Below are 19,003 nucleotides of genomic sequence, written 5' to 3'. Positions count from 1 at the left end.
ATCTTGACTCTTAGTTCTGATTTATAAGGCTTGAGAGGATATGACAGCACAGTGTTTCTCAGTGAAACCACAAAGCCTGTGTTCCTAGAATCCCTCCTAGCCTTCCTTCTTTGTCCAGGATGCTTGCCAGTCAAGAGAGCAAATGCCTGTAGAAGTAAGGTGTAAAGAATGCTCAGTGTAATGCCAAACTCTTATTTTATCACTGCCTTGTCATCCTGATGTCTAGGTACAAGCTCAGCCCCAAACCGTGACACTTTCTCAGACGACAGCAGGTCAACAGCAGGTTCAGGTGATTCCTGCAACAACAGCTACTGCTCAAGTTGTCCAGCAGAAACTGATCCAGCAGCAAGTTGTGACAACAGCATCTCCCCAGATTCAGGCTCCAGGTGTACAGAATCCAGCCCAGACACCAGCAACATCTGAAGCCCAGAATCAGCAAGCAAAAGTGCAAATGAGGACGCCTACTGTCAGATTAAAGGCACCTACTAAACCAAGTTGAACCGATGATTAAAACGCAATAACCGGGAAATACAGCATTTCTTTTCTGCTAAGCCAAGTGAGAAGCTACTCCAAACATCCAAATGGTGACGAACCACCTCTTTTTTTTCTTTTAGCAGGTTTTTTGCTGGTGAACATTTAAACACGGAAGCTCTCGCGTAACTTCAGCATATTAGCAACTGTTTAGCACTGAAAATCTGTACAAGATGCATTCTGCCAGTGTTCTCTGTCTTCATTCAAACCAGAAAAAGCAAGCATCACTTAAGTTTAAGTTCTGCCCAGCTTTACAAAAGCAAAATGGTAATATGCCATAAATATCAGTGAAATTCATCTATGTTAGCATACCATAAACTGCCTGTGGGAAGAGGCAGTGCTTTGCTATAGTTTTGGATGTGTGCTCAATATCCAGTGAAGCCATTCACTGAACCACCTGTGGCTAGTATAGCAAAGTATTTTCCACCTGTAGAAAAGCTGTTTGGTGTTCTCGCTTGAGGTAAATACCTCTGGAAGATCTAACTTATATTCGAACTGCTCCCTGCAAAGTTTAGCCAATAAATGTGAAAACCTGTAAGTATATGTAACTAAAAAGGAAAGCAAGTTTCATTCTCCATTTTTGTAAGTCTTTTAAAATGTTTGTTAGCAGTTTTGTGTACAGTTTACTGAGTCACCCATCCTGTGCGCTCATTCTCATATGTCACTTTAAGGTAATGGATATTTTAGGCATGAACTGAGTAAATACTGTGTTGATAGTAGATGTGTATTAAAGTGTAGCCCATTTTTTTGTAAAAGAATTGTTTGGTGGATACAGCTAAACAAACGATCTGTAGCTGTTTCTCATAGGACTTCCCTCAAGGAAACTCTCCAGCTGATAAAATTCAATCTCTCACTTTCATTCTGCTCTTGCGACGTGTTTAAATGTTCAGTACTTTCTACTCAGCTTTCAGCTTGGGGGGTGGGGGGCTGGGAGAAGGGATATTAAATCTAAGACTTAATTCTTCAACTGTGTAAAGAATAAGATCTAACTTTTGTACTATTCTTTTACTAAAGCTGATGATGAATGTATCTTCAGGAGGGTGTTTTGGATGTGAATAGAGCGTGGCCTCTTCCTCCAAATGAATTTGCCTTATTGTTATGAAAAAAAAACCAAGCAAAAAGCTGCATAGAACTGGGAGGGTTTCATTACTTTTCTTGCATAAAATGACAAACAGACTCTGTTTGCAAACAGCACTGAGCGGGGAGTCAAAAACTCTTGGTGGCTTGAATGGATTTATTTGGCCATAGAAGTGCGCAGTGTGTAAAATTCAGACAAAATTATTACATTCCTTTTCTGAGATGGTTTTAATTTTTTTTTCCATTCTGTGATCTTTTTTGGGAGGGGAGCCTGTTTAAAGGCAAGGAAAAGCATATCTTTTGTTCTTGTCTCTGTATGTACACACCTATGGGTGCAATACCTAATGATCTAAACGGCTTAAACAAGAAAGATTGCCCAGTTGGCTCCTCTGCTGTGAGGAGGATAAACACTGCCTGCTCTGCAGATCACCAGTGGGAACACCGGGTCAGGCAGTGATCCTGATTATTATTATTCTTTCTAATTTTACACCTCTCTCTCCCTGCACCCTCTATTCTCTTGGACCCCCAAATCTTCAAATATAGGGGTGGGTTTTTTAATTTTTAAGATGTGTGTGTGCGGTAGGTGGTTCCCTGACCCTGCCCAACCTCTGCTGCGTCCCTGAGCTTCGTTACCAGCTACAGAGCTGGCAGCGTTGGCAGCACGATGGTTCAAAATGCAAAGCGCATGCTGGATAACGGACCCTGTGTACAGTAGAGCGTCGTTCATCCAAAAATATTGCTTAGTCAGCCTCAGTTTTACTTTTAAATGTTTAGCACTTACTACGTGTATGGAAGTCCCCGGGGGGAACGCTTGGAACAGCGGGAAAGCTGTTGCCCGCATCGTGTCACTGGTTTGCTTTGGTGTCTAAAGAGGCAATTGTTTCTTGTTTAGGTCGGTTAATGAAGATAAAAGTCACCTTTTTTTTTTTTTCCTTCTTTCTTTCGTTTCGATGCGTCTTTCTCCCAGCAGCGCGTTAGGAAGCCAGCCTGTAAATACCTACTGCCCGCAGCGTTTGTACTCGATCCCGTAGGACTGTAAGGAGTAGCGATGTATCCCACCTGAGGGTGTAATAAAGTGAACGTTTTTATAACCCCGCCGTGCTCTGGCCTCTCTGACGCGCGGGGGCCGCTTCCCTGTGCGGGTTGGGGTCGGGGGCCGGTCCTCCCGGTGCGGGATCGGGCTCCTCCCGGTGCGGGGCGGTGTCAGCCCCGCCTGCGGGCGGAGCCGCCTCCTGCTCGTCCTCCTGCTCGCCCTCCCCCTCGCCCTGCCCTTCCGCCGCCCGCATGGCGCTGGGTGCCGCGCTGGCCTCCTGCGTGGAGGCGCTGCTGCAGAGCCGCGGCCAGGCCAACCGCGTGTGGGAGCTGCTGGAGCCGCTGGCGGTGCGGGCCGGGCCGGGGGTCCCGGGGGTCCCGTGTGCCCCCGCCGCGGCCTGTGACCGGCCCGCGCTCTCTCTCCGCAGGGCGGGGACCGGGACGCGGCGCTGGGCGCGGGGAGCGCCTGCGGGCGGCTCTTCGGGGCGCTGCTGCGGCGGCGGGAGCTGCGGGGAGGCCGCCTGCCCGCCGAGGGCAGCGCCCCGACAGGTGAGCGGGGAGCGGGGGCGCCTCTGGCCCGCCCTGCCCCCTTCTCCTCGCTTTCTTCCCTCGTCCGCCCTCTTGTCACCCACGTCCGTCCCCTTCTTCTTCGCTCCCTCCTTCTTGTCCCCCCCCCTCCTTCTTGTCCCCCCCTCCTCCTTCTTGTCCCCCCCTCCTCCTTCTTGTCCCCCCCCTCCTCCTTCTTGTCCCCCCCTCCTTCTTGTCCCCCCCTCCTCCTTCTTGTCCCCCCCTCCTCCTTCTTGTCCCCCCCTCCTCCTTCTTGTCCCCCCCTCCTCCTTCTTGTCCCCCCCCCTCCTTCTTGTCCCCCCCCTCCTTCTTGTCCCCCCCTCCTCCTTCTTGTCCCCCCCTCCTCCTTCTTGTCCCCCCCCCTCTTGTCCCCCCTCCCTCTTGTCCTCCCCCTCCTCCTTCTTGTCCCCCTCCTCCTTCTTGTCCCCCCCTCCTCCTTCTTGTCCCCCCCTCCTCCTTCTTGTCCCCCCCTCCTCCTTCTTGTCCCCCCCCTTCTTGTCCCCCCCCCCTTCTTGTCCCCCCCTCCTTCTTGTCCCCCCCCCTCCTTCTTGTCCCCCCCTCCTCCTTCTTGTCCCCCCCCTCCTCCTTCTTGTCCCCCCCTCCTCCTTCTTGTCCCCCCCTCCTCCTTCTTGTCCCCCCCTCCTCCTTCTTGTCCCCCCCTCCTCCTTCTTGTCCCCCCCTCCTCCTTCTTGTCCCCCCCTCCTCCTTCTTGTCCCCCCCTCCTCCTTCTTGTCCCCCCCCTCCTCCTTCTTGTCCCCCCCCTCCTTCTTGTCCCCCCCCTCCTTCTTGTCCCCCCCCTCCTTCTTGTCCCCCCCCTCCTTCTTGTCCCCCCCTCCTTCTTGTCCCCCCCTCCTTCTTGTCCCCCCCTCCTTCTTGTCCCCCCCTCCTTCTTGTCCCCCCCCTCCTTCTTGTCCCCCCCTCCTCCTTCTTGTCCCCCCCTCCTCCTTCTTGTCCCCCCCTCCTCCTTCTTGTCCCCCCCTCCTCCTTCTTGTCCCCCCCCCTCCTTCTTGTCCCCCCCCTCCTTCTTGTCCCCCCCCTCCTTCTTGTCCCCCCCCCTCCTTCTTGTCCCCCCCCTCCTTCTTGTCCCCCCCCTCCTTCTTGTCCCCCCCCTCCTTCTTGTCCCCCCCCCTCCTTCTTGTCCCCCCCCCTCCTTCTTGTCCCCCCCTCCTCCTTCTTGTCCCCCCCTCCTCCTTCTTGTCCCCCCCTCCTCCTTCTTGTCCCCCCCTCCTCCTTCTTGTCCCCCCCCTTCTTGTCCCCCCCCCCTTCTTGTCCCCCCCCCCTTCTTGTCCCCCCCCTCCTTCTTGTCCCCCCCCTCCTTCTTGTCCCCCCCCTCCTTCTTGTCCCCCCCCTCCTTCTTGTCCCCCCCCTCCTTCTTGTCCCCCCCCTCCTTCTTGTCCCCCCCCTCCTTCTTGTCCCCCCCCTCCTTCTTGTCCCCCCCCTCCTTCTTGTCCCCCCCCCTCCTTCTTGTCCCCCCCCTCCTTCTTGTCCCCCCCCTCCTTCTTGTCCCCCCCCTCCTTCTTGTCCCCCCCCTCCTTCTTGTCCCCCCCCTCCTTCTTGTCCCCCCCCCTCCTTCTTGTCCCCCCCCCCTCCTTCTTGTCCCCCCCCTCCTCCTTCTTGTCCCCCCCCTCCTCCTTCTTGTCCCCCCCCTCCTCCTTCTTGTCCCCCCCCTCCTCCTTCTTGTCCCCCCCCTCCTCCTTCTTGTCCCCCCCCTCCTCCTTCTTGTCCCCCCCCTCCTCCTTCTTGTCCCCCCCCTCCTCCTTCTTGTCCCCCCCCTCCTCCTTCTTGTCCCCCCCCTCCTCCTTCTTGTCCCCCCCCTCCTCCTTCTTGTCCCCCCCCTCCTCCTTCTTGTCCCCCCCCTCCTCCTTCTTGTCCCCCCCCTCCTCCTTCTTGTCCCCCCCCTCCTCCTTCTTGTCCCCCCCCTCCTCCTTCTTGTCCCCCCCCTCCTCCTTCTTGTCCCCCCCCTCCTCCTTCTTGTCCCCCCCCTCCTCCTTCTTGTCCCCCCCCTCCTCCTTCTTGTCCCCCCCCTCCTCCTTCTTGTCCCCCCCCTCCTCCTTCTTGTCCCCCCCCTCCTCCTTCTTGTCCCCCCCCTCCTCCTTCTTGTCCCCCCCCTCCTCCTTCTTGTCCCCCCCCTCCTCCTTCTTGTCCCCCCCCTCCTCCTTCTTGTCCCCCCTCCTCCTTCTTGTCCCCCCCTCCTCCTTCTTGTCCCCCCCTCCTCCTTCTTGTCCCCCCCCCTCCTTCTTGTCCCCCCTCCTCCTCCTTGTTCCCCCCCTTTTTCTTTGTCCCTCCTTTTTCTTCAGCCCCCCATTCATCTCCCCTCTTGTCCCTGCCCCGCTCTGTCCCTCCCCTCCTGTTCCCCATTTGTGTCCCCGCAGACGCCCTCGGTGCCGAGGAGCAGTACAAGCTATGGATGCGGTACCGGTACCAGGACTGTGTGGAGTCCCTGGCAGAGCTCATGCAACACGACTCCTTCCAGGTCAAGGTGGGTCCTGAGCCAGCGCTGAGCCCTGGGGCACAAAACGGCGAGATGGGTCGGGTTGGGAGGGACCTTGAAGCCCTCGATGCAGCTGTTAGAAACAAGTTCAGAGAGTGCCTGTTATTTCTGGGATTCGCTGAGAGCTCGCCTGGTCATACCTCTAACCTCAGCGAGAGTTACACAACTGTAACCTCATCAAGTCCATCTCAAAGGACCATGAAGCTGGTAGCAGCCAACACGTTAGATGATGGAGAGCTCGCAGTGTGATGTGGATTTCCCGGTGATTCTGGTTATTATTAAGGCTGCTAATGAAGATAGGAGAGCAGAAAGTCCTGTTGTGATAGATCTTGTGTTACGGTAGGTGTTGCCTTGAGTAGTTAACACAGATGATTGGTACCTCAGTTATAAAGTTCATCTTTTGATCCGTTGGCATTGGAAAAATGTGTTTCTGGAGTAAATCACCTAGCATCTGTTTGCACAAGATGCTGAGCACATACAGCTATGTGTTTTCCACTTTCTTTATTAAAGAATTAACTAAAAATTGGTGTCCGATTACTGAGGTTGAAAGGCGAACTTAGCTCCCCGCCAGTTCACAACTTGTTTCAAAAAGTGTGTTTCCTTACACGTACAGGGAAACTTTTATTAATGTGAGAGATGTTCACCATGTGATGATTGACTGAAGCGTTCAAAGCCACGCAGAGAAAGTTCCACCCCTTCTGTGGGCAGGGACACCTCCCACTGGATCCGGCTGCCCAAGGCCCATCCAACCTGTCCTTGAACACCTCCAGGGATGGGGCAGCCACAGCTTCCCTGGGCGACCTGGGCCAGGGCCTCCCCACCCTCACAGGAAAACATTTCTTCCTAAGATCTCATCTCGGTCTCCCCTCTTTCAACTTAAACCCATTACCCCTCGTCCCATCCCTGTGCTCCCTGCTCAAGAGTCCCTCTCTATCTTTCCTGCAGTCCCCTCTAAATACTGGAAGGCAGCTCTAAGATCTCCCCAGTCTCATGATCGCTCCGATACTTAAATGTGGAGGGCAGGCGGTGCTGGAAGGCTTCGCTGGTGCCCTGGTTCAACTCTGCACACCAGGCACTCAGCTTCCTCAGTGAAGAACGCCTTAGTTTGTTCCTCTGCCTTTGAAAGTCGTGTTCGTTGGGTCTGATCCCTTGGTAAGGTCGGATTTTTCTGTTGTATTTTTCTAAAAGGAAATGTCACTCTGCACCCTGATGAACTTTGTGGAGTTGGAGGCACAATACCCTTTGATCGAAGTAGAGTGGAAAGGAACTGTAACGTTTCCTCGTGAGCTTCTTAAGGTGAGCTGCAGAACTGAAAAGTTCCTCCTGTCATTACCTGATGGCACATGCAGTCTCCAGGACTAAAATTTCAGTCTAGGAGGTTTTCAGTGCAGAAGGAGGTGGGTATTTTGGAGAGAGCATAGAGACCTGGAGCTTCTGTGCCTGGTGAGGTGGCAGATGTGGGAGCAGCTGCCTTGTACAGGGTCGAGCTGGATCCTGGAGTCTTTATGAGTTTTTTTGGAGTCTTTGACCTCAATTGCTAGGGCTGGGAGATGAGAGGGAAGGTACTGCCCCCAATCAGCTACTGTGTTGTTTCGAAACGACATTGTCTTTGATAACGAGGCACATCTTTGAGGTCAGGAGGGCTTCGCCAAATGGCTTGTGAGTGTTGCTGTGGTGCTGCTGGTTGCCTTTCAGAAAGATGAGGGAGTTCCCTCAGCCATCACAGCTCCCTCTCAGCTCCAAAACGGTATGACTGACACGTTGCTTTTCCTTTACAAACCTCTTGTCAGGTGGTTGTCGATGGGTTGCTTCCTCTACATGAAGACGCTTCACTCCTCATCTCTCGCTTTCAAGAATACATGGAGTACGATGACGTTCGGTACTTTGTCATGAAGGCAGTCACTGAGAGTATCGGGCAAGTCATGCAGAAGACAAAAGAGGTAACGCATGGTTATTTTTGAGGTGGGTCTGGGTACGCTGCTCTGAAGCAGGGAGGGACAAGGGGTTCATGGAAAAAGTACTTTGGAAGCGAGAGAAGTGAGTGTGCCCATTTGAAGGCCTGTCTGAAGTTAGAGGTAGTTCAAGACTCGCGTATTGTTGGTTCTGCAAAACCTGGTCTGGGCTTTATCTTCTGTTTTACCCAAATCCGTCAGAGATTCTGTGGGTGGCCCACACAGAACTTCTCATTCTGTTTTCTCTGATTAAATCCACCAGTTTTGTTAAACCGTTAGTTCAGATGTAGGTTTTGTGTTAGACAAATGAGTGATACTCCAGGATGAGGCGGCAATAGGGAATGTACCAGTACGTAGGTTCCTTTTTCTTTCCTAAATATACTCAGTACTTGGGAAATAAGTCAATATCGAAGTCCAGCATCTTACCATCTGTTGTGGAACTTGATCCATGTTTGATTATATGTTTTTTTGTCAGAGGCCGCTGCCATTTTACCAGCAGAACGTATTTTCCCTCATTTCTCCCATCAACATGCCGAACAAAGAGAGTGACATGGTCAAATTTATGGTGAAGCAAGGTTAGTAAGCTCCGCGTGATGACCTGTGTATGAAAAGGAAAATGGAGTTTAAGATTTTCATTGTGTAAAGACTTCATTATTGTTTACTAATGAAAAATGTGTGCTTCTGTGATCCCGGTGATTGTAAACAGTGTTAGAAAATCCACATTCCTCAGTCTGCAGTAAGGTCCGTTATGGCCTTGGCAAAGACCAGCCCAAAATTTTAGAGTATCTAAGGACTGAGTTAAAAAAGATGTATGTTTTTCTTTTAAACATCCATTTCAAATTCAACATTTCTTTTCCCTTTCTTTTTAGATAACTGGGAGGAATTGAAAGTGTCAAAGCTGCAGGTAACAGTTCATTTGATGCTTCAGAGTTGAAATTTTGTCTGCTTAAAGTAGAGCTTTATTCACACTCATGTGCATAACTCACTGTTTGCAATTCTGTTTTAAGGCACACAAGCAGGCGTTTGAAAAAATGTGGCTGAGTTTTTTGAAGCACAAGGTGAGTGTTCCTTCTGCCACTGGTCTGTATAGCTTTCCAATTGCTCTTCCCTGGGGGCGGCGTCTGTCCTTGGATGGAGGTCCTGGCAGGACTCCACCGTGCTTTCAGTGTCGGATGAGAACAGCCCAGTCACCATTTCTGTTGGGTCATTCTTCTGCCAAGAAACATGACATCATATACAATCTGCTGCTTCTTACTCTCAGCCCTTTTTTCCCACCTTAAACAAGTCTGCCTGTAAGGAGTGATCTGCAGCTCAACAACCTCCATTCACAAGTTGAAGGCTCCCAAGCCTTTTTTCTCATGACTTTCCCCTTTGACCTGTGGTAACACTTCTAGTTGTGAGTGTCTGCTTCTTTGAACAAACTTGATTCTCAGGTATCACTTGTAAACTCTCCCAACTGAGAGCTGTTCCTGTTTTGTCCTGGCATGTTCCCTTTTGCTTGCATGTTGCCTTTTTGAGCCGTGGGTTGCTGTTGCTTTCTGAGTTCTCCCTGCGTTGACTTTCACTCTATTGTTTTGTCCTTCACAGCTACCCACTGGCCTTTACAAAAAAGTTCTTGTCATTCTGCATGACTCCATCCTGCCTTATATGAATGAACCCACTCTCATGATGGACTTCTTGACAGTGGCCTATGGCATAGGTGAGTGACAACAGGCTTTTTTTGTCCTTCGTGATACACATGGTATGTATGAACTTGGAAGGGCTGCAGGATGCAGCACCACAACCTGAGTGGGTGGTGAAACAGATGTACTTTCGTTTGGGATGAATCTAAGGAACTGGAGTGAAATCCATTGTCCCTGAAAGTGTTTTACCAGTGTCTGTGCTCCTTGTATGTAAGTTAAAATCATATTTAAGGCTTTGGAAAAAATAGAATACTGGAATGATTATTTTAAACGTTGAGGTCAGCCAGCACTGCTGATAGCTGGGCTGCACCTGGACGCAGGTTATACAGATTCCTACAGAAATATCCTTTCTGAGGAGATTTTTGCTTCCATAGCGTGGCTTTTGTGCAGGATTAGAGCAGCGTGTTTATGTCTCTCAGTCCTTCAGAATTTGTTGTCCTAAAATACAGTTTAATCTTCGTAAGTAATTTGCGAGCCTCTGGATGATTTTTGGATTAAATTGTGCCACCATGCTGTCTTACTGGCTCTAATTTCAGGTACTCTTAGTTTTGTGTTCCTTCTGGGAAGGTTTTATAACAGAAATAAATTAAAGCTGACCTGAATTTTTTATTGTATTCATACATGCCTGCTTTCCTACAGGTGGAGCAATCAGTCTTCTAGCTTTGAATGGATTATTTATTCTGATTCATCAGCATAATCTGTGAGTAAAAAGAGCATCTTGTTTAATGAAAATGGGTTTTTGCATTTATATCTTTATAGAAAGGAGCCAAAATGGATTCTGCACATCTTCAGGCTTTAAAATTTCCCCATGAGGAAACCAGAAACTGCACAAGAGGCTCAGCTGTTTGGACGCTGAGCTGTTTTGATAGTCTGACCTTTTTTTCAGCTGAGCCTAAGTATCCTCTTCTCCAGACTGTGGTTGTTCAGCCCTTGAGAATCGATTTCCATTGATCTGATTACATAGTGAAGCTGTAGTCTTTCCGTGCTTTGCACTGGATCCTGGACCATTTGCAGTCAGTCATAGCTTCACATCCTGAAAATGTCTGGGCACTGCAAGAGCCATAAATTCACCTTACAGCTTGTTTTCGAGTGGTGGCTGAGGAGAGAAACCAAAGGTAGCGAAACAGAGCAGAGCAGTGATCTGGGGTAGTTTATAATGAAAGCAAAAAAACGTTTCGACACAGCGCAGTCCCACTGTACATCACTAATAGATATTGTCTTTTTCTTTTTTACCAGGGAATATCCAGACTTTTACAAAAAACTGTACAGTCTTTTAGACCCTTCTATATATCATGTGAAGTACCGAGCCCGCTTTTTCCATTTGGCTGATCTGTTTTTGTCTTCATCGTAAGTCGCATCTTTGTTATGTATCTTCACATATTTTCCTTCTGCTTTTCTGTTGGCCAGTAACTGCTCCTGAACAGTCCCCCACATGTCTGGATGTAAGGTATTCAGTGTGCTACTGGATTAGATTTATTTTTACTGAGGAAACTTAATCCAAGAGTGTTACTGTGATGTTGTATAATTTTTCATGTACTATTTTTGAAGATTTTACACACAGCCATCTAGTTTCAGAAAGTGAAAATGCAGTTAGTTATCTGAGTTTGATCTGCAAATGATTACAGATGTATTTTGATCTGTATTCCGCTTTGGCTGGAGCAGTGATTTTTCTGTCTGTCTATGAATATGGAAAAGTAACATTTGCAGGCCTTTTGTAGATCATAAAGCTGTCGATAAATTGATGACCTTTTGCAGACGTATAACTTTGAAATATAAAATGTTTGACATTCTGTCGTGATGCCGTCAATTCCTTGTACACAGGGAAGAAACTAGATAAACAGCTGCTCATATATTTGTTATCATATGTTATAAAATAAACCAAGAATAACTCTTTACAGTTCAGCACTAGATACGTAATATTGCACCTCTGATATTCATATTGTACTTTGGAGTGTGTAGCAAAATGCAGCAGATGGTGTCCTGTGGGTTTTTTTTGTGAGCCTGGCAGGCGTAGCGAACCCTGGGGCTGAGTGGCTGCAATTGGCATCTTTCACCCCAGCTCTTCTGACCTGAAGAAACTGCCTAGATGAGCTGATTAGAAATTTGCATTTCTCCCATAAAAATAAAGAACTGTCCTGCACGTTTGCATTACAGCAGCTTTATTTTCCCATTAGCAGCTGCACTGCTTGCTTTAGTCCTGGAAGTATCGCGTAAATTTAACACCATGGCCCGTGTATTAATTAAACCCACAAATTGACATTAGAAGGTTATAATTAAGGCTGGCTGTCTGGCTGAGCACTCAGAAGTTTATAAAAGGACTGAGTAGAGGCTGCCACAAGAGTGACCATGTACAAGAGCTGTGCTTCGCTCTTGGGTGCCTGGAGTGGTGTCTTGCATCTGGATCGATGCACAGAGTGATCTGAGATTATTCCTGCTTCGCTGGAAATGCTTCCAGATGTGTTCCAGACAGTGCACAAGACCCTGTAGTGCTGCTTGAAACCTGGATTCTTATAGCTTCCCTTTACTCCAGAGCCTCACTGATCCTTGTCTTGCCGTGCTGTTTGGACTGGTGAGGCTGCTCACTCACTAGCTAGGACTTTTACATGCTGGTTTCTTCTGTCTCCTTTACAACAGTCACTTGCCAGCGTACCTGGTGGCAGCATTTATAAAGCGCCTCTCCCGGCTGGCCCTGACTGCTCCTCCCGAGTCGTTACTCATGGTCATTCCCTTCATCTGTAATCTCTTTCGGAGGCACCCGGCGTGCAAAGTGCTAGTACACAGACCCAATGGGCCAGAAGGTAAGAGGGAAGGTGGGCAGGGGACTTCTGTGTTTTGCCTTTAGACGTCATGAAGAGCAGGATCCCTGTGGAGGAGGAGGGGAGATCCCAGCCCCAGTTTTGAGGTTTAGAAGGATCCCTGTGTCCTTGAGTTTGTAGAAAGCCAGCAGGCCTGCTCCTGGAAAGTTCTCCGACTGTGAAGACCTGCCTGCATTGTTCCTCTCTGACCTTGGGCCTCACAATTGGCTCCCCTGCCTCTGTCATTCCCTGGGTGGAGGTTGCTTTGAGCCTGGCAACTGACCCAGGCTAATTCCAAGTGCTAACGAACTGTGGGAGCTGTACCAGACACTGAGCTTGTTCACCTCACGACTATAAAGAAATGAGATAAGAAACCGAATGAAGAAACCAGAGACCTCCTCAATTTCTGTCTGTAGTGGCTTTGTGTAGGTGGCCCCACCAGGGCCTGAGAAACTTCTGAGTTTTTACTTCTCAGTGATTTAACTGACCAGTGTTGAACATCAGTACTGACTGTTCAAAGTTGCACGAGATGCCTTTTGTATCAGACTAGTCCCGTTCTTTGTGCCCGACTTCCTGCGCTCTATAAAAGCAGTGTGATTCTGTAGTGCTGCAAGCAGTGACTCTTGGGTTGTGCTGAGACGTGCCAGCTTCTTTCTGGACCTTAAATGTCTCAGGAAGGAGCAACTCCAGCTGCAGCCCTGCTCTGGGTCTCTGTGTTCCCTTTGGGATTATGTACATCATGCAGAAGGTATCTCTGTATCTCTGTTTCCTTAGATATGTCAGAAGATCCATATATTATGGAGGAGGAGGAGCCATCTGAAAGCAGGGCTTTGGAGAGCTCTCTCTGGGAGATTCAGGTATGTCAGCTAAAAAGGAACATCTGCATCTGGTGTGGGCTTTTTTCACCTTTGCTGCATCCTTGACACATATTGGCAGTGGGCAGTGCCACTTGCAAAAACAAACTGATATACACCTTGCAAATGAGATGAGTTTCTGGATGAACTCTTCTTTATACTTTTCTGTCCTAGCTTAAGAGGCAAAGTATTCCGCCCACTGGAGAAATCGTACATGCTAATTAGGAGGTGACTTGTGAGCACACATCTGAACATGTAGCTGAAAAGTGTGCAGTTAACAGCTGAAACAGACTATAAATAGCTGCAGATGTGTGAGGTTTTGGAGAGGAGAGAGGAACCTGCTGAGCGCTAATGGAAATGGATTTGGTACAGCCAGGTCATCATGTAGAAATGGTCTTAACAACATTAGAGAAGATTGTAATGTTCACCTTTCACCTGGATCATTTGTAGGATGGTGTAGAAGGCCGAGATGGGTTAAATAAATCCTGATGGTTCTAAAACCCTAACGGCGAGATCATTGCTTTCCATTTAAATGCTGCAAGGGTTTTTTGAAGCGGCAACAAGAAAGTTGTGCGGGAGCTCAGACGTGACATCAGGGCTCTGGAAGGTAGCAGAGTTGGGTTATGCAGTGTAGGCGTGGTCTGTGGAGGAATCTGTCTGTCTTGAGCTGGATGTGAACCAGGTAAGAAGGGCACTTGGCTCTCTGAAGGACAGCTGACACCAGGAGATCTTGAAGCACAGTACAGCAGAGTTGCCTCTGCTAGAATATGACGTTCACTGAAGATCTGACCAAAAAAGACCTCTGTGGGAAGCCAGATAGGTGTGTTACCCTGTACTTACTCAAACGTGTCCTGTTTTGCTTTTGCAGTCTCTACAAAACCATTATCACCCAGATGTGGCCAAGGCAGCTGCTATCCTGAACCAGTCACTGTCTGAAATAGAGGATGACATATCGGGGCTCCTGGAGCTCTCTGCTTATGAGGTAGTGTTGCTCTGCTTTTGGGAATGATTGGAGCCAGAGGAAAGGAGCATTGTTCCTGGACACTAGCCATGTCCTGTTCATCAGCCTTGCTGCTGGGGAGGCAGCTGGACTGGCTTCTGGTTACCCGGAGCCAGGGAAAATGGGAAAATGTTTGTTAAATAATGGAGCGTGAGGCCACGGTGATGACAGAGGTGGCTTTTATATAAAAGGTTTATTGCTGGGTCTTTTAAGAGGTTAGAGTGAGCAGTGGTATCAGCCAGGGGGAAGAGTTTGTACTGAATTTTGCCAATATATATATTTTTTTTTCTTGTAGCTGTTTGATAAAGAAGTAAAGAAAAAGGCTGTTGATGTTCCCCTGGAATTTGAGCAAGTACGAGGTTTGTTTGGGAAGAAAAATGACATTTTTGCAGAGCACTTCGCTTTAGATTGATGCAGTTTCTTACAAACACATCTGCACAACTGCCTGGTCTTAGGGACACGCACAAAGCTCCTGTGCTCTGCTCAGCAGTTGTGCCTTTGCAGTTTCTCCATGTGATGAGGGCTGGACTGCTTGAGGAAGGTGCAGCCTTCTTCAGTGACCTTTGCCACTACTCATGGATGGACTTGCCTTTGTCGCTCCTTGTTTCTCACACTTGCATGGTGCCGCCTGATATATGGGAGGGATTTTTCATCAGCAGTTTTTTCTGGACTTGCTCATTGCTGGCATTCCAGCTCTTTCCTCCAAAGCTGCAGTCACTGACGGCAGCCAGCACCAGCATCAACAAATCATCTAGCTGCCATTTGGTGGGACTGAGGGGAAGTGCAGTCTGACTCCTGGACTTATTTTTCAGGCATTTTACTTCTATACCAGAGCTGACAACCTGTTTGTAGTAAATGACTTCAATACACAGCTGTAAACACTTGATGATATTCTATTTATATTTTTATATATGCTTTTAACCTCTTCAGAGTGGTGTTTAGCTTCTATGTACACTTTCACATTTGAATCATTGCAAGCTCAGTGTTGTCACGAACGACTCCTAGGTGATGCTCGGTTATTCCACCTATGAAGTGTTGCTGATGTTCCTTCGTGTACATCCATCTCATGCTCTAAGGTTGCTTAATTCAAAATGCTCACAAACTTTGGGAATGAGCATAATCCTGGTGGCTGCTGTAGTGAGGGAGGCCAGCTGGGTGCAGTGGGGGGTATGTCTAATTCCTGATTTTTGCTTCATAATGATAAGCAGCTTAATGCAGTTTTGCTTGCAACCTGCAAGTGTTGTAGGAGCTCTGGCCAGTGTCTATCCATGTGCTGATCAAGTTTTAACTATTCTGCTGTTACCGGGTGGTTTTTTTTAATTTGGATTTTTCATGTAGTTCCAGAAGTTATGCAGAGATTCCTTCTGGTAGGTTTCCTCCCACCCAACGTTTTAAGTTGGGACATAAACATCTTATTAAAAATGCTGATAAAGTCACTCAGGAAGAACTTCTTTTGCCTAGTAATTTTCAGCAACATAATGTTACCTAATTAGACTTTTAACTGCACACTTGGAAATCGTATTTTGTGGAAGAGAAGAATACAGTCAAGGAAGTGGAGGCCAAAAACTAATTTCTGGCAGAAAAGTCTTTTTAAATCAAGGAAAACTGCAGCTGCCTTGGGGACACTGTTGTTTTCTTCTTCCAGTTGTCTCCATGCTTTCCAAACAGACGTGTCCTCAGAGTACACAGTTCTGCCTCTTTCCCCTGATAGTTCTGAATTCAGGTGGGCTGCTTTTCAGCATTTTTTTTTGAGGGGGTGTTTTAGGAGTTTATTTTTTTAAAGAAGTCTTATTCTCTGTTGTTCTCCTGTGAAAAAGCAATCCCGTCTCCTCCCTGGCCGGCCTGCTTTTCTTTCTGTAACTCCTGGTGTCTCTGGTAGGAAGGTGGAATGGCTGAGATAATTTAAAATTTGGCAGGCTCAGTTCAGGTTCACCCAGGCCTTGTATTTTAGAGCTGAAATGTGTCTCCCTATGTCATATGTGCATTGTATGTATGTGTTTATTAAAACATTTTGAAGTGCTCTGATGTTCCTGTGGAACACATAACTGCCTTTGAAAGAACTGTGCAAGTTTATTATCTTTCAGATGAAATCAATGAATTTATGTATTGGATACTTTAGCATCTTTTTGTTTGACTCGGGGTGGCCCAGTTATATCTATCAGATATTACTGATGGGCAGCGTCATTCCAATCTTTCATAATATTCACGCTCCTGAGTGTTAGTTTTCTTTTTTTAATGGACAAACATTAAATCATTTGAGCATGAGGCAGGTCAGGGTTTCATGGTGTTCAAAATGAGGGCATTTGGTTGGCTTTCTGTATCTGGAAGGAGAATTAATGTATCTCTGTCAACGCGGCATCCAAAGGGCTTTGTAATCTGTCTGCATCTGGCTGTCCTCAGCTCTCCTGCACCAGACAAGTGGAGCCTGTGTGTGTGGCAGGTGAAATTGGTGAGGAGGAGGAGTAAAAAGAGCAGCTTCTGCCCTATAACATGACCTGCTGCTGCCCTGTGGGCAGAGCTTTGTACCAGCTGACTGCAAACTGAAGTATTATCAATATACTGGGAAGATGGATGCTGCTGGAGATGGAAGAATTTCCTTTTTCCCTGGAGGAAGATTGGGAAGATGCTGGCACCTTCAGTGTTCCCCCAGCCATGGATCCTAAGGACTGTGCTGCAGTTAATGGGGACTCGATTAGAGCAAGATGCAGTTGGTGCCCAGGGTGCTGACTGGCACAGCTCCTGCCGCTGTTGAGATGGAGGGTGAGGCTGACATGCTGCGTTTTCAGATCTTTCAGCACGTTTCAGCGCCAAGCTGGAAATGCTCTTACCCCTGTACTTTAAATATGTGCAGCTGGCCTGGTTTGACTTCATTATTTTGTGGTGATGCACAGCCCCACGGTGCTTGTGTGCAAACACAAACAGCAGACGGCTCAGGAGCTTACAGCTTAAAGCCTGAGTGCTCTTCAGAGAAGCCTTAAAGATCTTCTAGAAGATTCATCCCCTAGTTCTGATGCTGTACTTGCCTAAGCAGCGGTCTCAGAGTAGCTCTTATGCGGGGATAGCTTTAAGCCTGTCCTTGGAAAAACATTTCACTGGGTCTTTCATCAAGCTTTTATCTTTAAACTTTCACCTCCCCCTCAATAGGAGTCATCAGGAAAAAAAATCAGCAGTTATAAATATTAAAAGTTTCATCTGCACTTGGAGTGAACAACCCTTATCAGGCTGCACACCCGCTGCTGCTGCTGCTCTACAGGTCTCCACAGACGGCAGATTATAGATGCTTTAATCATAGTGTGTATTAACTGGAAGGCCAGATTGAAGTACTGGGCAGAGAGCACATAAGTCACTCCTGTTATTATTTGATTTTTATCAGATGTGGGTAGCAGGGGGAGGGCTGTTCTGGGGGTTGTTGTTGTTGTTGGGATATTTCAGTGAGCATAAAAGATAGTTTTATGAAAACATTGACACAGTCCCCCAGCCTCCCCACCCGTCACCGCCTCATTCCCCACCAGAGGATGGTGATAAGGTCTCTGCTGCAGCAGACAGCCCTTCATTTATTTTCCGGAGCTGTCTTTCACTTAAAGGCCATTCAAAGTCATCCTGGCATGAAGGTACGAAAGCCACTCACGAGGAGTGTGGTGAGATTTATCTTGTGAGTCAAAAGTTCCGGTGACCCCGGTGGTTTTGTTAATCAAATTAGATTTTTACTTTTGAGATATTCATTGGGAAATAGAGGGAAGTGTGCGTTTCCATCAGAGGGAAAAGCATAAGTGCCAGCTGGAGGCTGGCTGGTCCCAAGTGGAGAGATCTCTGCTCTGGGGCAGGGTGGGTGCCTGTCCTCTGCCAGCACATGGGGTGTAACTACATCTGACTGCAGGCTGGCACTGGTCTTCCAAAGAATTAGGCTTCTGTATGTAAAATAACTTGTTTCTCATATTGTATGGTCAGATATTTCAGGTGGATGTTAAGAACTACCTGACAAACATCCCCTGCCTGTTGTCTAACTCACCTGGGAGCCCTCCTCTGGTCCTCTGGATGGCATGGAGGGTCCTCTCTGTGTACTGAGTCAGCTGGTAAATCCTGTCTTGGCTTTAAAAGGGCCAAACCCACAGGCTCCCAAGTGCTTAAAAAACAGCAAAAAATGCTTATGCCTGCTGACCAGTCGCTGTTAGCATGAAGGTGGTTTCCCAGCCCTGAAACAGTGAAAGCTGCAGCGCAGCCGTAACCACTGTGTTTTCTAGTTCTGAAAAGCAAATGAGCTCTTGGGTAGTTTACAGCCCTGCTTAGACGAAGAGGGGCTACAGGATGTCAATTCGACTGACACCAGCCTTCTCCAGCTCTATCACAATCAATATTCATTAACTGAAGTCTATTGGACTTGGAGATTTACTGCTATTAGTAAGCCAAGAGTCTCTCTTAGCGTAGTTTATGAGAGGAATTTTAGGTCTGTTAATAAAAAGCATTGCTTTTCTGCAGTTTCTTAGCCCTGTCCTTGGACCACGCTTACATCTCTAAACAGAGAGAACTGGAGTACGTGGGTTGAGCCAAAAGAGATGAAAACGGAGGTAGGAAGTTGTGTTAGTGTCTGACCAGCTTTGGAGAAGTGTCATGGTCTCCTGTAATCTCCTAAGCCACCATCCTCTGTGGACATAGAGAAGCAAAATTTGAATTGTTTGGGAACACTGCTTGCTCGGCAGCAAGCCTGAGCTCTCCGGTGCACTGTCAATCAGACGCAAGCACGACGCTGGGACCCAGGGAGCTCACCCTGTGTTTTATGGCTGGAGGATACCTACCAGCGATGACCACTAGCTCCCTGTGGGCTGTGGCACCAGCCTTCTTCTTCCTGAGAAATAACCCCAACAGCCAGGGCAGCCAGGATGTTCTGGTTGATGGTGCACACGCAGAGGATGTGAATGTCAACCTGCAGGCTCCGTGGCCTGCTGGTATTCCCATTTTGTTGATAAACGAACAGAGTGAACCTTATCAAAATGAGCAGACTGCAGTCCTGCTAATGTAGCTCTG

General features: G+C 48.2%; 2 protein-coding genes across 15 annotated transcripts in view; both read left to right on the top strand.

The window, feature by feature from the left end:
• The window catches only part of EP400 (E1A binding protein p400), a 48,022-nt gene extending 45,323 nt beyond the window's left edge, over positions 1-2,699 (top strand). For all 13 annotated transcript variants that reach the window (XM_069870747.1, XM_069870742.1, XM_069870745.1 and 10 more), the window contains one exon: positions 227-2,699. In XM_069870747.1, the coding sequence (XP_069726848.1) occupies positions 227-499 (273 nt within the window). In that variant the 3' untranslated portion in view covers positions 500-2,699. The remainder of the gene's footprint in view (positions 1-226) is intronic.
• Positions 2,700-2,892: 193 nt separating this feature from the next.
• On the top strand, positions 2,893-14,862 carry NOC4L (nucleolar complex associated 4 homolog). 2 transcript variants are annotated; one of them, XM_069870778.1, is made up of 15 exons: positions 2,893-2,988; positions 3,069-3,189; positions 5,580-5,686; positions 6,887-6,994; positions 7,489-7,638; positions 8,126-8,225; positions 8,520-8,554; positions 8,658-8,708; positions 9,238-9,349; positions 9,972-10,032; positions 10,569-10,679; positions 11,967-12,130; positions 12,902-12,984; positions 13,850-13,963; positions 14,277-14,862. In XM_069870778.1, the coding sequence occupies exons 1-15, from the start codon at positions 2,893-2,895 to the stop codon at positions 14,391-14,393; spliced, it is 1,530 nt and encodes a 509-aa protein (XP_069726879.1). In that variant the 3' UTR covers positions 14,394-14,862. The 2 variants fall into 2 exon arrangements, with proteins under 2 accessions (XP_069726879.1, XP_069726880.1); XM_069870779.1 differs by lacking the exon at positions 3,069-3,189 and having other exon boundaries at positions 2,965-2,988.
• Positions 14,863-19,003: the final 4,141 nt, after the last annotated feature.

This window comes from Phaenicophaeus curvirostris, chromosome 17 (assembly GCF_032191515.1).
Source record: "Phaenicophaeus curvirostris isolate KB17595 chromosome 17, BPBGC_Pcur_1.0, whole genome shotgun sequence".
Taxonomy (NCBI): domain Eukaryota; kingdom Metazoa; phylum Chordata; class Aves; order Cuculiformes; family Cuculidae; genus Phaenicophaeus; species Phaenicophaeus curvirostris.
The sequence above is the reverse complement of the archived record's forward strand: the minus strand, read 5'-3'. Positions and strand labels throughout refer to the sequence as shown.

Bases quoted from the DNA above. Each gene is read 5' to 3' on its own strand.
- NOC4L (XM_069870778.1), top strand. From the start codon at position 2,893: ATGGCGCTGGGTGCCGCGCTGGCCTCCTGCGTGGAGGCGCTGCTGCAG. The intron at 5,687-6,886 runs GTGGGTCCTGAG...TTTTTCTAAAAG, and splicing joins ACGACTCCTTCCAGGTCAAG to GAAATGTCACTCTGCACCCT. The intron at 8,226-8,519 runs GTTAGTAAGCTC...CTTTCTTTTTAG, and splicing joins CAAATTTATGGTGAAGCAAG to ATAACTGGGAGGAATTGAAA.